The sequence below is a fragment of the Parus major genome, chromosome 7 (assembly GCF_001522545.3).
Source record: "Parus major isolate Abel chromosome 7, Parus_major1.1, whole genome shotgun sequence".
In the NCBI taxonomy this organism is placed as follows: domain Eukaryota; kingdom Metazoa; phylum Chordata; class Aves; order Passeriformes; family Paridae; genus Parus; species Parus major.
The window spans coordinates 22,501,620-22,518,190 of record NC_031776.1 but is presented as its reverse complement, the minus strand read 5'-3'; the positions used below and the strand labels follow the sequence as shown (position 1 = coordinate 22,518,190).

Here is a 16,571-nt window from a genome sequence, read left to right as displayed (position 1 = left end):
ATGCTGGGAGCATTCCAGGCTGAGGTATTTTGGCTGCAGGGGCTGCTTGCAGTAATGGGACAGGTATGAGTGACTCCCCAGGAGGTCTTTAGGCAGTGATCAGCCTCCATGACTGGTTGCACTTACCAGGACTTCTACCTGCTTGGTGATGCTCTCCCCCAGGGATGTCTGCAGACAGGAGCAAGGAGAGGGTGAGAAAAAAGCAAGCGAGAGAAGAGAGATTGTGAGAGGAACACACACACACATACACACACACACAGCAGGGCCAGGGCCAAAAGTTCCCCCTGGCTATTTCTGGTGCTTCCTAGGAAATGCATCACAGCTCCATTCCCTTCCCTGCCTGCCAACATGTCTGCTCTTCCTGAAGGCTGGGATACCCCAAAACCCAAGTGCAGAGTTGCGATACTCAGGTACCAAAGATGCTGCCATCCTCCCTCTCAGCCACCACCACTGGCACTGGACCACTGTTGCCAATGGGAAGCATTTGACTGGACCCTGAGCCTGTTCCATGACAGGCACCTAGTGCCCCCCATGTATCTTGGATTCCAGATGGATCCTCCATGGTCAGACCCTACAGCTGGGAAGTCAACAACAGGGTAAGACCAGTGCAGTTCCACACCCAGCCTGGCACCAAGTCACCAGCAGGACCAGCTCCCCAAGATAAGCCTGATCCTACAGGGCCAGTGAAGGACCCCAGTGGAAGCAGAGCCAGGCTCTGAGATGCTCCAAACAGGAGAAAATTTGGTGACATGCCAGTGGAGAGAGCTCTGAAAGGAGGCTGGGGACAGGAATTAACTTCTGGGGTGGGGGAAAGTGTCTGGACCCCAAATACAGAAAGCAGGAGACAGATACCTGTCTGGGAATGGTGGTTGTGGTGCCTGGGGGTGGCACAGCAAAAGAACACAGCTGGGTAGGTCCCCAGATAGGAGTCTTGGGACCACAAAGATGGAGGTCACCCCCAAAACCAGGCTGCTCTACACTCCTGGCAGCAGGACCAGAGCTGACATTTCCATCCATGAAGCAGGGTAACCCCTTTCGATTTCCTCCCAAAGCCACAGTAACGGTCCCAGCTCGAAGCCAACATATTTTTGCTGTCGATAAGTGCCCAAGGAGGTTGGCAGGGGCGGGGGGGTGCAGGCAGAGATTAAACCCAGGGCAGATAACCACCATGGGGCCCCAGGGCAGGCAGCATGTTCCGATCCCACACCATCCCCTCGCTCACTTGGGCTCTCGTGCTGCCCTCATGAGCTTGCAGGTGGTCATCCCCTACACTCACATTTCAGGTGAGACCCCTGCCCAGCTGTGGGCTGCCCAGCCCAGGGCCCCGTGTGAGGCACGGATATTGCGGCACTGCCAGGCTGCCGAGCCCGAGCTGAAACCCTGCCAGGGCCTCCTCTCCCCAGCACCTGCCCCAGCAAGCCTTGGCACACGTCTGGAGAAGAAGGAAGGGCTGCAGCACCAGCCCTGGGCTATGCCAGTCTCCCTGCTGCCACGTGCCTGCTCTGCCTGCTGCCACGGGCATCACCAGCCTGGGGATGGGGCAGGGGAGCTACTCTGCTGGCAAGATGCTGCCTGGTAGGCACCATCGTGTCGTGCTTCCCAAGCCTCTAGCTGGGCATAGCCCTGCTCCAGGTGACATCCCAGCACCCTGGTATCCCCAGAGCCCAGTCATGGCCTGGAGCAGTGTGGCAAAGGTCTGTGGCTGTCTGCCCAGAACCCCCACACCCGCCCTCCCCAGGACAGGGTGAACGGAGATGATGCATCCAGCTGTTCTCCTGGTGTTCAGAGAGGACAGGGTGGGAACAGCCTCCGTCGCCCTGGCCCCAGCAGATTGTTAAAGGCCCCCAGGACAGACAATAGTAGAGGGTGACAATAACAAGAGCTGCAAATGCACGGCCTTGGGCGCCCTGAGCCAAAGGCACATCTGGTATAGCTATCTCCGGGTGTGTAAGAAACCGCCCCAGCTCTGGCCAGGGAGAGAAGGCCCTCTGCGCCAGGGGACCCCAGAGCCCTGGGTGGTCACGTCCTATCTGTCTCTCAGCAACCCTGCAAGCCCCTCTTCCCTGAATGCTACAGGAGTCCCATGATAGCTGGGCTGCTCCAACTTGTGCTGCTCAGATGTGGGATGCACTTCAGCCAGCAATGGTGGGGGGAGACAGCACGAAAATGGGGGTGCCCTTACCCCCAACTCAGGACCCCTGTGGTTTTGAGGGTGGAAGATTCACATCCTAAAGCCCCAGGACAGATAAAGCCCTATACCCACAGCAGGATGCTCCAGGATCCCCAGAGCCCTGGCTGTCACCCATGGCTCACAGTGGAGATGTCACTTACCAGCTCATAGTTGACAGTGGGGGAGCAGGGGGTCACAGCCTGCAAGGAAGCAGAAGAGAGCCAGGATTAGTCCCTGAACACCCCTGTCCAACATAGGGCACGAGAAGAGGCTGGAATGCAGCATTCTCTCCCCACCCATCCCACAGGGAAAACAGCACCGACCCAAGCAAGTGACAAGGGCATCCATGGCCTTGCCACCCCAGGCAGGAGCATAGGCAGTATCCCAAAGTCAAGGCTGGCTTCCTGGGAGTGGGCTCAGGGCCATGGCAGCTGTGCCATTCGTCCTTGGCCAGGGAGCCAGGACAGCCCCAGCCCCAGCCCGGGTGGGCATGGCAAGCACAGCACAGCACAGCGCAGCGCAGGGCGGGCGCCTGATGCCAAGAGCAGCTCCTGGAACAAACCCCAGCCCAGCCTCGTGAGCTCCTGCAGCCGCCAACTGAACAGCCCGGCTATTGTTACCTTAATTACCAGAGGCAATTACTGACAATTAACCTTGGGTTTTGCGTGCACCCCAGTCTGTTGGGAAGCAGCAGCATGCCAGGGTGGGAGAGGCAGCACCTCATCAGTGTCAGGGCAGCGGGCACAGGCACTCCAGCACTGTGTCAGCCCAGAGATGCCAACAGTAGTGGGAGGGTGTGATTAGGGGCACTTTGTCCTCTACAAATCCCACCAGGGGCAGTGACCCCAGTAACCCATCCCCTTCTCCATCCCAGGATGGAGCCAAGATGGAAAACACCGCTCAGGGGCTGGTTCCCTACCATGGCAGCATGGGGACCCACTGCAGGCCACTCTGCCTCTCCTCCCCCGGGCCATAAAAAGAAGGATTTGCCCCAAGCACCCCACTTGGAGCACCCATATTCCATCCCATCCTGGTCCCCAGAGCGCGATGATCAGCTCCTGCTCTCCTCCCCGACTGCCAGCCTGTTCCCGTCCCACCTCACTGTTTTCTTCAGGGGTTCCTCCTCCTCCCGCTCCCATCCCCTGCGCATTATTATTATGATTTTATTCTAATGCAGAAATGCTTCCATAAAAGGCCCTTTTCCCTGCCCCGCGGCGCTGGCCCCGCGCCAGCCTCCCTGGAATGTTCTCCGGCAGCGAGCCGCCGCTGCGGACGGACCGACGAGGGCTGTGCCGTACCCTGCACCGTGCCCCGCACACCGCCGTGCTCCTCCCCTGGGGATGCTCAACACGCTCCCCTGACCCCCGCCCAGCTCCAGCTGCAGGGCCAGAGATGGGGGGAAATGCGCAGCTTCCCCACAATGGGACACACCGGTCCCACAGCCAGGTAGGGTCCATGCTCATTCCTCCTTTCGGTATGAGGAAGTTTGCAGGCTACAAATGCACCTCTGGCTGGAAAAGGGAAAAAACTGGGGTGCCTGTGGTTATATTTCCCTGCCCTTAAGGATTCTCTGATGTCTAATGTGGGCTTGTATCACCCGACATCATTCTTCCCATCCACAGGAGACAGCAACTCAGGCTGTATGACACTCTCACATCCCAGAAAGGCAGTTTTACAAGGATTGCAGGAATGCAAAAGCTGTTTCCCTCTCTCAAGTTTGGCTCACACATGCCCCCAGTTCAGGAAGAAGAAGGAAGACCCTGCCCCAGACAATGGACCCCTCCCTAGAGAAGTCCAGTGCCTGACCTAGAGGTGGACCCCTCCTGCCCCACGGGACCGGTGAGAGTATCACTCCGTACAAGACTGCGGCGACCCCCAGAATAGCCATCATCTCTGTCCTCAGGGATGCAGGGAGGGGTGGGAAAGGCAGGGGGACCCGCACAGCCCTGGTCCAGGCTTCGCTTTGCCGTGGCAGACACAGCGGCCTTTCTTCCCCCCTCACCGGTGTTTGCATTCCTGCCGGCTGGCCCCCGCCGCCGACCCCGCCGCCCAGCAGCCCTGCCCAGGAATGCGAGGAACGAGGCGCAGCAGGGCTGCCGCCCACCCCGCCAGCCCCCCATGGTCCCCCACCCTCCCACTCGGCCCCCCAGCTCGTAGCCCCATCCCTCCCAGCAGCCACATCCCACGAGCTGCTGCCTTGAGACCCGAGTTCTGCCAAGCAGAAAAATCAGTTTCCCAGCAAACGAGGCCCCGTGGCCACGAGCGATAGGAGTCTCTGATGCCTCATAAAGGGTTGGGCACACCCTGCAGCCTTCCGCTGGAAGGCGATGATGGGCTCCCTCGCTCATCACCGGCTGTCACTATACCTAGAGAAACTCGACACCCTTGACATGTCCAAGCCCAGAAATAAACACCTGGCTGCCAAACCCCTGACAGTCGCTGGCCACACCGCCACAGTGCAGAGTAGCTCGTGAGATCTCTCTTGCACCTAAGCTCTCCAGCTGCAGCTCAGGGACTGACCTCTGCACCACAGATGCCGACAGGACTTCAGCACCATTTCACAGGAACTAAGCAAGGCTGGAGGAATGCAGACATCCACCGCCTATCCAGAGATGAGACACCTCAGAGTCCTCTCCATGCTGCAACCACTGCTCACACCTCCCTCCCCCTCCCTCGGTAGAACAACCTTGCACCCATAGAAGTGCCCAGGGCCACTGCCAGGTCCTGCTCCAGCAAAGCATCCCCGTGGGTTGTAGCCCCAACCTGCAAGATGCCAGCAGGGCTGGGGGAAAACAAACCTCCATGGAGGGGCCCTGCGATTCAGGAACAGGCTGGATCAGTGCAGTACTGGGCACGCCGGGGTCTCCCCAGCGGGGCTGCTGGAGCCGGGCGAGCACTGGCCCACAGCCCACAGCAGGGCCCGTCCGGCTGCCGGTGGGTGATCCAGGCCCATCTCTGACGCATATCCCTTCCTTTGGGTGGCGGTTTTTGTTTTTCCCTTCCCCAGGAGCTCCGATAAACATTCCGGAGCCGGACGATATCCGGGCTGGTGCTGACCCTTACTGTGCCAGGAGCAGATGCAGCACCGGCCACCCTAGCCCTCACACAGATCCCCGCACACCAGAGATGCTTCCCACGGCCAGGCACTGATGCTGGCAAGCCAGCCCAGCTGGTGTGGTTGGAGCTGAAGACACACTGTCAAAAGGGACACTGACATCCCAGACCCTCCCAAAGCAAGCCAGCTTCATGGCCCCACTACTTAAAAAGAATGTGGACCCCAAGAGAGGAAATCATGGCACCCTACTCCCTCCAGCCCTGGAAGTGGTTCCCCTGCCCAAGCCACCCTGTGGTCTGGAAATGCAGTTGTCAAAGAGGAATGTGACTTGGTGGCCACATTGGCGTCCCACAAGACAATGCTTGGGCAGCATAAATGCCAGCTCAGCCCATGTGACCCCACCTCATGGGGTCCCACATCACCCCACGAGAGACCACTTCCTCCTAAGCAAGTTTATCTCAGCTTTGTGCCACCTACATCCCAGCTGGGCTGCGAATCACTTCCCCATGCAACCCACAATTCTCTGCTCACCCCAAGACCCTGCCTCAAGTAAAGGGGATCCCAGGGACAGCCACAGGCGACAGCAACTTCTCCAGCCATTCCTAGAGCCCTACCCCTACTCGCCAGTCCCTCCAGCCCAGCCACAGCCACCAAGCCCTGCTGAGCCCACTCTTAGCCACAGTGTGGGGCAAAGTGTAAGCTGCCATCACAGCAGAAAACATTTTGAGGGGACAGGTTGGGACCACTAAACTGGGGATGTTGGAAAAGGTTTTTTCCCTCTCCAGCATCCTTCTCCCCTGCCAGGCATAAGGGCCTATGGTGTCTGTGCTCTGGTCACCCCCCTGCCCTGAACAGGGGTCAGGTACCCTCTGCCCACACCACTTGCTGGCTGCTCCTGCCCTCACATTTTTTGCAGCTCTGGCAAAACTCCTGTTTATGCAACATGTCCCCGGCGGAGGACGGCATGTTTCCATGCACGCCCGCTCCCCCCCCACTCCAGCTCCGCCCTGCCCAGCACAGCCCCGGTGTGTGAGGCACAGGACAGCCACACGGAACCGAAGACCTTCGGTATGGGGGTCCCTGGGAGGGGACAGTACCCCGTGCATCACACAGCCCCTCTCTGCCCCCACCAGTATCCAGGGGTGCTGCTTTTGGGACTTCTTCCATCGGGTGGGGGTAACTGGCAGATGCGCCGAAGGGCAGGGGAGCGGCTTGGCCAGCGGCTCAGGGTGAGTCACACTGGGCTGATGCTGGGGCACGGAGGTCTCACCGCTCCCAGGCTTCCCTCCAAGCATCCCCAGCCCGCCCTGCAGCTGGCTCAGGGACTGTCACTGTGCCATCCTCTCCATGCCTGGATGCCTGGACAGCACCCGTGGCAGGACAGAGGCCATCAAGTCTACTCTGTCCTTGCACTGCCCAAAAGATGCTAGGGGCACATGGGAGAGTACCACAGGGCGAAGAGCCACTCAGGGATGTCCCCCGGGCTGGGACAAACGCTATCTCCTCTGTCTCTCCCTGGTATGTTGATGAGGAGCCGCCCTGTGGCCCATCCCCACCAGGAAGGCGGCAGCAGGACCAGGACAGAGGTTACCCAGTACACACTGCCCTGCAAATCACAGATGAAATGCCACAGGGGACACCAGCCATTCCACCCCACAGCAGCCGTGGGTGCCACCACTGGCACCCCAAGACATCGTGGGACACACAGCGTGATGGAGAAGGATGATGGCTCCCAGCAGCCCATGGCTGGCCTGGCTAGCAGCCCTGGCACAGGGATATGGGACAAGACAGGAAAAACAATGTACAGAGAAGCTTCAAGGGGTTGCAATGGAGGCAGCTGCACCAAAATAGCCCTGGTTTCAACCCAAATAAGGGCAGGTCCCGGCTCCGGGGCGGTTTGAGCAATCAACCTCAGTGCTGCCAAGTGCAGATGAGGGGAAGGGAGAGAAGGTAGCATCCCTGACCCTGTTTGGGGGGAGAAGGGTGTTTTTGGGGGTCAGAAGGGGAACAGACATGCCTCCACATGACCAGGACAGGGACTGTCCCTACTTTGCTTGCAGGCACTGGCTCCGCATGGGGCTGGCCACAGGCAGGGATATGCTGTGCTCCAGTGCCTAAAAAGGCAACATCTGGAGGCAGCAGGTCTGGATCCAGCTCCTCGGGCCAGCACGCGCCTGCCTGGCTCTGGCCCCACAGCCCCAGCCCTGCCCTGCCCTGCTCTGCCACCAGCACCACACACATGTGCTGCCACCCCACTGTGGGGACACCCCTCAGCCCAGTCCCATAGGGACCCCACAACCAGCCTAAGGGAGAGCATGGGGTCACTGCCCCCTCTGCACCAGCCTTCCCCACAAAAAAGAACCAGGATCTCCCCACCCCCTCACCAACTCCCCAGAGCCAAACCAGACACCAGCACTGGCCAGGGAGCAGCTTCTGCACCAGGAACAGACCAGAGACAGAGTCACACTAGGATTGTCTAGGACAGACTCTGCTGCAGGGGATTTCACCAGGACTGGTCCATGAACAGGCTCTTACATTGGACTGGTCAGTGCATGGATTCTTACATGAGACTGGGCAGCAACTGGTTTCTTCTCTGGGGTTGGTCTGTGCACAGACCTCATCTGAGATTAGTAAATGTACAGATTCTCACACAGGATTGGCAAGCACATGGATTCTCACATGGGATTAATCACTCCACGGCCTGTGCCATAGGACTGGTCAGTCCATGGATTCTGAGAGGTGATTGGGCAGAGCACAGACTCTCATGCAGGATTGGCCAGAGCAGTGATTCCCACACGGGATTCGCCGGCGCGCGGATTCTCACATGGGACTGATCAACAAATGGATTCTGACATGGGACTGGCTGGAGCACAGGCGCTCCTGTGGGGCTGGTCAGCACACCAGCCTGTCTGTGCCCCACCCTGAGCCCAGTGCGGGATCCTTCCCACAGATCACTCCGCTGGAACATCAGGCAAACCCCATTCTGTGCACTCAGGTCCCACTGCACACTTTGGGCTGCCTCCCAGCATCAGGGGCATCTGCCAGTGTCCATGAGGGTGGGACCCACCTCGAGGGGTGGTTAAGGTGACAAAATAAACCCTGGCTGCCCCGGGGGGTCTTAACCCCCCAGTACTGAGCCCAGGGGCTCTGTCAGGGAAAGACTCAAGGCAGATGGAGACTGGAGTCAGTGCTGCATCCTCACCCTGCAGGACAAAGGTGAAAACACTACAGTGAAACTGAAATGCTGAGCAGCACCTCCAAAACTGGTGTCCCCGCCATGTGTAGTTTTGAAGATATGAGGGAATAGGAGGGAGAAGTGGAGACAAAGATACTCCCTCCTACCCAGGAGCTGTGCTGTGTGACTGCTCTTCTCTCTTGTGTCCCAAAACATGTCAGGGAAGCTCCAGTGCTGATCAGGGTCTGCTGGCACTGTGACCAGATACCCCAGAGACAGGCTGCACGAGGCCAGGGACCAAATAGGGGCAAAGCAAGAAGGAGGTTGGCCGAGGGCAGGAGAAAATGGACCCCCCCCCCTCCCCAACTCAGGATCCCAAAAGGGCACAGGGGGACCACAGCTCCAAGGCCCAGCACCCTGCCCGGGGCCAGCAGGATCACTAAGAAGGGGCTTCGCTAGAGTGGGTGAGAGCTGGAGGCTCGTTTTCTACCGATACACTTCCCCTGGAGGTGGCTTCAGGCTCCAGACAAGCCACGCGTTGTCCTCGCAGTGCCATCACGCTATAGGGACAAGAGGTGCCTGCTTGGTTGCCCCCCAGAACGCCCAGACTTAAGTGCCACGAGCACCCAGGGGGCGCAGCCACTGTCACCCCACTGTCCCCGCCAGCTGTCCTGCAGCACAAACACTGGGGTCACCGGTCCCGCACCAGGGCTGACGCCAGCGCCGAACGGGCTCAGGCGCCCGGGAACGGAGCACTTCTCTTTTTTTCCTTGTTTTCCCCTTAAACGCAAGCGGGCTGATGCCTCCCTCGCTCGGTCGTTTCCTCTCCCAGAAACACAACCCAAAAACATCTGCGCTGGGACCTGCCCTGACGGAGTTAACCCTCTGCGGGCCCGGCGGCGCCGAGGGGCCGGGGATCCCTGCCCGAGGGGGCGGCGGGGGGGGCTGGCACCGGCCGGAGCTGCCTCGCCACTCATTAACCCGGGGTTTAACCATTGACGGTCCCGCCGCGGAGGGGGGGTTAACCCGTGGGTTGCCAGGGTGTCCCGGCCGCGGGGCAGCCCCCCACTGTGTCCCTCCCCGCGGGGGTGACAGGCGCCCGGCATCGTCCCCCTGGCTGCGGGGCGGGAGCGGGGTGCCGGGGGCGGACCCCGCTTTCCCGCGCAGCCCTGGCTCCGCGGGGACGTGTCCCTACGCACTTGGGAGGCCGGGGGGGACGGGGACACAAACCCCAGCGCCTCTGTGTCCCCCTCCGGGGCACCCCTGAGAGTCACCGGCCTTGGCGAGGCGGGAAGAGGGGCACGGGGGGCACGGCCCCCGGAGCCGCTCACAGGTCGCTGCCGGCAGCAAACCGGCCCTCACCTCCTGCCCAAGTCCTCCTTCCCTGCGAGCACCGCATCGCTCTCAAGCCCCCCCGCACCCCGAGACCTCCTCCGGTGACAGACAGCTGCGGACCCCCCCCCAACACGGGGGGGCACCCCCCCTCCACGCACCATCCCATCGCCGCTCGGATATCACGCGTGGCCCCCGCCCCCTGGAGAGGTGACACCCCCTCCAGCACCCCCCCGTCCCGCGGAGCCTGGGGACCCCTGTGCCCTCACCGCCCGCTCGTACCTGGTTCATGACGCTCCCGAAATCCATCCGGGGTCTCGCCTGCCTACATCCGAGAGGGACGGCACCGCAGCCTCACCTGGCCCGGGGGGCGCGGGGGGCGGCCGGAGGGGCCGCGGGGGGCAGGCGGGAGCCCGGCGTCGCCCGGGCGGGCAGGCGTGAAGGCAGACTGCAGGCAGAGCCCCCCTCCCTCCCCGGGCCAAGCCTGGAGAAGGAAGGAAGGAAGGAGGGAGGGAGGAGGGAGGGGAGGGAAGGAGGGGGAGAGCCGAAGGGTTTCGCTCCCCAGAAGCGGGACCCCGGCGATGGAGAGGCGCGGGGAGGTCCCGCCGGCTCCCCGCTCCCCTCCGCACCCCGGGGGCGGCCGGGGGCTGGGGAGCCCGGGGCCGCCGGCCCCGGCCCTGGGGAGGAATGGGGTCCCGGTCGGCTTTTTCCACCGCTCCCCTCCCTTCTCTCGCTTCTTCTCCCTCTTTCTTCTCCTCTTCCCTCTCCCCAGCTGCACGGCACGCTCCAAGTCCGGCCCCGCTCCGCTCCCCTCGCCTCCCCCAAAAACGCCCTTAAAGGCAACCGGGAGCCTGACTCGAACAGCTGGCTCTGGGGTAGGGGTGCCGGCAGGTGGGCAGACCCCCCCCCAAAAAAAAAAGAAATTATCCCCCCGACACCTCCGCCACCTCCCCCTTCAAAGCTCCTCGCCCCCGGTGCCGAGGGGCCGCGGCGGGCGGCGGGGTGCAGCGGGGTCGGGGCCTTATCGCCCCGCGTGACGCCACCGGCGTCCCTGTGCCCTTGGCGGGGGGGTGGCAGGGACCGGTGTGTGGGGCCCTGCTTGGGGCCTGCCTGGCACCCCCTGCCATATGCAGGACCAAGTGCCCAACTAATGGTCCTTGGGTGTCCTGCACCCCCAGTGTCGGGGAGGATGTGAAGATTTATCGGCTCGTCTCTCAACTAAAAATCAAAGCCAAAATGCTGGAAAAGCCCCGTCCGTCCCTCAGCACATAAAGTCATGCCAGTCCCAGCTTGCCTGTCCCAAACCTGGAGTGTGCCCAGCATCCCCCTGGCCTTCCTCCTGTCTCCCTTCCTCCTCCTTCTCCTCCTCCTCGGGGGGCTGCATGTCCATGGATGGAGCCCTGGTCTCCCTTGCTGCCCCTGGGGCAACCCAGCCCCAGCCCTGCTGTACAAGCAAGCGCTCAGTGCCAGGAGACCCCACAGCAATGGGGGAAGCCCACCAGCAGAGGCCCAGAAAGTGGCGAGCTGGCCAGGGAGGTGGCAAGCCAGGCACCCGGCCCAGTGCTGTTGACATTTTCTCACCCAACGCCTCCCCGTTCCTGTTTGCATTTCCGTCCTGAAGCCGTGGGCTCAGCCAAAAGGCTGGAACTGGCTCTGCTGGAGCGGTGCAGGACCCCAGTACCCCTCCTACCTCACCACCCCTTCAAAAGTCACCAGGGAGGAGTGTGTGGTAAAGGGTTCTCCCATTGCCCACCTCCATGTCCCCCTAAGGGACATCAACCCTGTGAGTACACTCCAGTTCAAGGAGATCTCTACCAGTCCCTCCATGCCTCAGTTTCCGCAACAACCCAACAGTGCCATGGGACAGGAGCACCAAAAGGCACTGTGGACCCCTTCTGCTGCCAAAGACAAAGCGCCAGAGCCAAACATCTCTGGAGGGCATCTCCTCATCCCCCTCCCAAGCAAGCACCAGCCAGCCCTTCTGTCCTCCCCAGCACCCAGCAGCACAGGGTCAGATCCCAACAGCCACCACTCTAGGGAAAAAAACCCATGCCCAAAATCCACTGACATCCCTAAACAAGTCCCAGGCCAGGATCCACAGCCCACAGAAATCATGTGTCCCAAAAAGATGGGAGTGCTGCAGCAAGGATGGAGGGGCAATGAATATCCAGCACCAGCAGAGCACAGCATGGACCCCAGCCCAGCTCCAGCACAGACCCCTGCACAGGCCCCAGAGCCCAAACTCCTCAGGAGAAGGCCGCAGGATGGCTCCCAGGCCCTGGGAAACATCAGCAGAGGAAGAGCTGGGGCCACATGGGAAAGTATCAGCAACTGAATGGGATGGAAATGAGTGGGTGAGCGAAGGGCACTGATAGCACGTCCCTGTCCTGGTCCCCAGGGCAGTGACAGGAACTCTCCCCTAGGGACATGACGTGTCCCTTTCACAGGACACAGCCAGAGAAATCCTGACAACATCCTTCAACTACAGCTGCCAGAGTATCTCCCAGAGCCACAGGGTCAAAGTGCCAGTGGGAGCAAGTCCAGCGGTCTGCAAAGTGGCTCCAGTGACTCCCAGCACCCCAGACAAACCACCCCTCCCATGAAACAGCTCCTCTGTGACCCAAAACACTCTTGAGCATCATTACCCCAGATGTCAGTGGAAGAACGAAAACCTGGGGACCAGGCATCCAGGTGCATTCATCTCCAGAGATTAAAGCACACAGGAGATAAGCCCCAGGGCAGGGTCTGTAGAGCCTTTCTTAAGCCAGATCTTTCAGCTGTTTTGGGATCACTGCCACCTCTTGGAGGGTCCTGGGAGTCCCAAAGGACTCAGCAGCCTTCCCAGGGCAAGTCTCAGGAGGAGTCACTGTGGGGGATGTAAACTGGTCTGGGAAGGGAGAAAATCAGTGGGAAATGAGGCAGGCCTGGACCCTGCTTTCCACCTTGAGAGGGGTCTGGGAAGATGGGTGCAGCCCTGGGAGCTGCCGAGGAGGGAGGCTGGTGGTCCCCACTGCCTCATCTGACACCTCCCAGGCCAGTCCTGGCCAGTGCTCAACAGTGCAGCCAGCATGGGCAATCTCAGCATCCCCTCTCCCCTGCCCATGCTCTCTGTGCAGCACCCCGAGGGTGCAGAGAAGGGCCCCAAGTCCTCCAAGCAGCCAAGCCGGCCCCCCACAGGAGCTGAGAGGCTGAATATTTGGGCAATGACGTAAAGAAGGGGGAAAAGGAAAGAGGCAAGGAAAAAAGAACAACAAAACAAAACCCCCTCCAGGACCTGCTGCACAAATACTACCTGGCACAGCACCGGGGCAGGGCTGAGCCCCACAGCTCCCCATCCCTCCACCCCAGCTGGGCCCATGCCAGGGTCAAGGACATATTCCTGCACTATTCCTTCCCTCCCCCACCCCACCCACTCTGTCGTGGAGAGCAGGGGTGTTGCTAATTACCTGTGCCAAAACACTGGGTGGGCGGCTTTGAACGGGGGCATCGGGGACAGGGACCTGACGGGCAGCTCCTGTGTGACGAACACGCCATCCCCTCGACAGCACGGGGAGAGGCAGAGTGGCTGGGGCAGGGAGCAGGGACCGGACAGCCACTAGTCCCAGAGCAAGAGCCTAGCACAGCTGGGACATGGATGTCCCTTCCTTGCTGCCCCTGTTCCTGGCACAGCCACCGGGAGCCTGCAATGCACAGCCATACCCCCCAACACTGCCTGGGCCCTTGGCCATGGCACGGCTGGAGGGTGACGATCACCAGGAGTCAAGCCTTCCCGGAAGTGTCCAACCACCCCTTGCCTCAGTTTCCCTTCTTAGTTCTGACTTGCTTTGCGAGCAGGGGGTATCCCCAGCACCAGCTGAGGGGTGGCACATCCCCTCACCACCACCACCACACCTGCCATGGGTCCTACAGCTGCCCAAAGGCCCGTCAACGCCGCGGGCACTGGGAGCGATTGCTCTGGCCGGGACATGCCTCGCTGCCCAGCCCTGGCCCTGCTCCAGCCCCCGGTTTAATGATGGACAAACCTGCCCCCCCGGAGTCCCATCGCAGGGGGCACTTGAAAAACAACCCAGGCCTGGCATGAGGCCAGCAGGGATGGACGGCAGTGAACGGGGAGCACATGCATGTGACCACCCGCCTGTGTGGGAGCGTGATTGTGCACACAGATGGATGTTCTTGCACACACGTGCACTTCCCTGCAGCTCATGCACTCGTGCATGCATCTGTGAGCGCACACGGTCATACACATACACACTAGTTCACATACACAGCCACACACACACACGTGGCCCAGCAGCCTGGCATGGCTCCAATGCACACTTTCAGCTGCCCAGGAAGAGACACTGGGGGGACAACCCCTAGACCCCTTGGCCCCATGCTATGCGATGTGCCTCAGTTTCCCTCCTTGGGATAGCCCAGCACCCCCACTCCCCCAGCACTGGTGGGCCCCTGTGTGGCAGGGGCGAGCAGGGCAGGCTGGAGCCTTGCCAGGCCCAGGGGCTGGCACAGGCGCCATTTCCCAGAACCAAGCACCAGCAATCGCCAGCTGACTCGGCAGCCAAACACCACAGCGCTCCCTGTCCCCCAGCCAAACCATCCATCATGGGGCCAGCTCCCACTACGGGAAGCAGCACAGTCCCCCATCTTTTCTCAGCCTCTCCAACCAGTATCATGGCAAAATCCAGCCACAGTCAGAGTGAAGGCATCCCGGGGGACAGGGACACTCCTAGGGTATCCCTTGATTTGAGACATGCCAGCATGGCCCCACTGCTCAGAGCATCCTCGGTCAGGAGAGCAGTGTCACCACCAGATCCTGGCTGTTCCACTGCCAGCACAGGCTGACCCACACCTGAACGCAGGCACAGAAGTACTGCTCCCCACACCATGTTCCCTGCCTCCTGCTGCCCCCAGGCAGGGCTCAGTGACTCAGTTTCCCCACTTTTCAAAGGAAGATACACCCCCGCAGTTTTGGGCAGGCAGTTTTGGTGCAGGGAAGGAGGGAGGGGGCAGGCAGTGTGTGTCACATGCATACCAGTGTCCATCCATCCAACCATCCCTCTCAGAGAGAGGGAGGGAGGTTTACTAAGCAAGGAAAAATCCCTGAGCAGAGGCACAGGGTGCAAGGAGGGCCTTACATGGGCATGGGAACAGTGTTGTGCTTCCCAGCTGATGAGCGTGCAGCTGCCCTGGCCTCTTCACAGCCACCCGCGGGCACCAGGCATCCCACCAGCATCACTGCCAGCACAGGCCAGTGGGTTCCACCACTGCTCCCCCACTGCTCCACTGCTCCCCCACTGTCTTTCAGGCAGGAGACTTGAGGGATGCAGGTCACTGCCAGGGCACAGGTCCTCCCCTCCCAGCTACTGCTCTGCCTGCTCACTGCCTTCTCATGGAGGGGGCACTCACCAGTACCGCAAAAGCTCCCAGGTGTCCCTACATACACTTCAGTGCCCCCCTCCCCTTATCCCCATCACACCCATGGTACCCCCTGGCACCCCACGCTGATTACCAGCAGTACAACTCTTTACACCCCACTCACACCCTCATCTCTCCCCCCTCCCCTATACCTGGTCCATTTGAGGTTTGTAAGTGGGGGCTTTCCCCCAAGCTGGGCCAGGATGCAGCTGGCTGGGAGCTGGCCATGCTAGGGGGCAGAACAAAGAGGTGGAGCAAGTCCCAGGGAGGTAAATATGGGGACCAAAGAGTAGACACTGCCAATAGCATGGTAGGGCAGACTCCAGGGCCGGGAGACGCCAGAGCCAGGGGACACCAGGACCTTGGCAGCATATCCCAGGCAGGAAGAGGGCACATTGCAGGATGCAGCTGCCAGCACTTTGGGGGTGAGTCCATTTTCCCTCTCCAAAGTATCCTGGAGGTGCAGGGGTTAAACATGAGGGCCTTCAGGTATACAAGAGGCCATTTTTGCTCCATGCCAAGCCCCCTCCCCACATGCACCTTCCCCAGAGACCCTACAATAACAAGCCGGCGTGAGTCAGCTGGCCATTTGCCCGACCGGAGGAGCCCCTCCCTGGGCGCTGGCCCAAAGGAGCTCTGCGGAAGGCCCCTGGCCCTGGCCCCATGCACGCTCCCCCCCCAGCAGCAAACCCCTCTGCTAGCTGGCCCCACCGAGGGGGCTCCAGCTTCCAGCAGGCGTGGGAAGGGTGATGGAGGCTAATGAAATGCAGCCGGCCGCGAGAGCGAGCCATGGGCTGCCCCTGCGCACAGTCTATCCAGATGCTGGGAGCCTGGTATGAACCCCCTCTTGGTGTACAACCCCCTGTCAGACATCAGAGAATTCCCACCAGGTTCACACCCAGACACACACACTTCCTGACACTCCCTCCTGCCTGGAAACCACTGGCAGATGCTCCCTGCCACTGCCTGCCATACCACGGCCATCCCCTCACCGCACACCACTCCCAGCTCTCCCCACAGCACCCCGGCAAGGCCACCTCCTCCGGCCTCAGCCTTCCTGGCACCTTTGGCACAGGCTGCCCGGGGTGACACAGGGTCCTGGGGTGGCCTGGAGTTGACATAGGGTCCTGGAGCTGCCACAGCTCCACAAAGCCTCCCAGAAACCTCTGTCCAGCCCGCTCAAGGCCCAGGGTACCCCATAGCCCCCACTTCCTGCAAGAGCCCAGCTGGGGCTCGGTGCCAGGGCTGCTGCCAGAGCCTGCCCTGGCACCCATACTGTAGCACCCTGCAAAGCCCAACGTGTGCCCGGCCCCTGGCACAGCACACCCCCCCTTTTCTCTCCCTCCCTGCCCAGCTGGGCACAGGCAATGGGCACGGGAACAGGCACGTCCCAGCCTACGCTGTCTGCCTGGGGCATGCCAGCCTCT

General features: G+C 61.1%; 1 protein-coding gene across 8 annotated transcripts in view; it reads right to left on the bottom strand.

Moving 5' to 3' along the window:
• The window catches only part of TNS1 (tensin 1), a 62,381-nt gene that overhangs the window by 43,891 nt on the left and 1,919 nt on the right, over positions 1-16,571 (bottom strand). For 4 of the 8 annotated variants that reach the window (XM_015634736.3, XM_033515870.1, XM_033515871.1 and 1 more), the window contains 2 exons: positions 2,332-2,370; positions 127-168 (listed from right to left, as the gene is read on the bottom strand). In XM_015634736.3, the coding sequence (XP_015490222.1) occupies positions 127-168; positions 2,332-2,370 (81 nt within the window). Of the gene's footprint in view, positions 1-126; positions 169-2,331; positions 2,371-4,968; positions 5,061-10,014; positions 11,027-16,571 lie in introns of those variants that run through there. The other 4 variants (XM_033515875.1, XM_033515876.1, XM_033515874.1 and 1 more) reach the window with 4 other exon arrangements.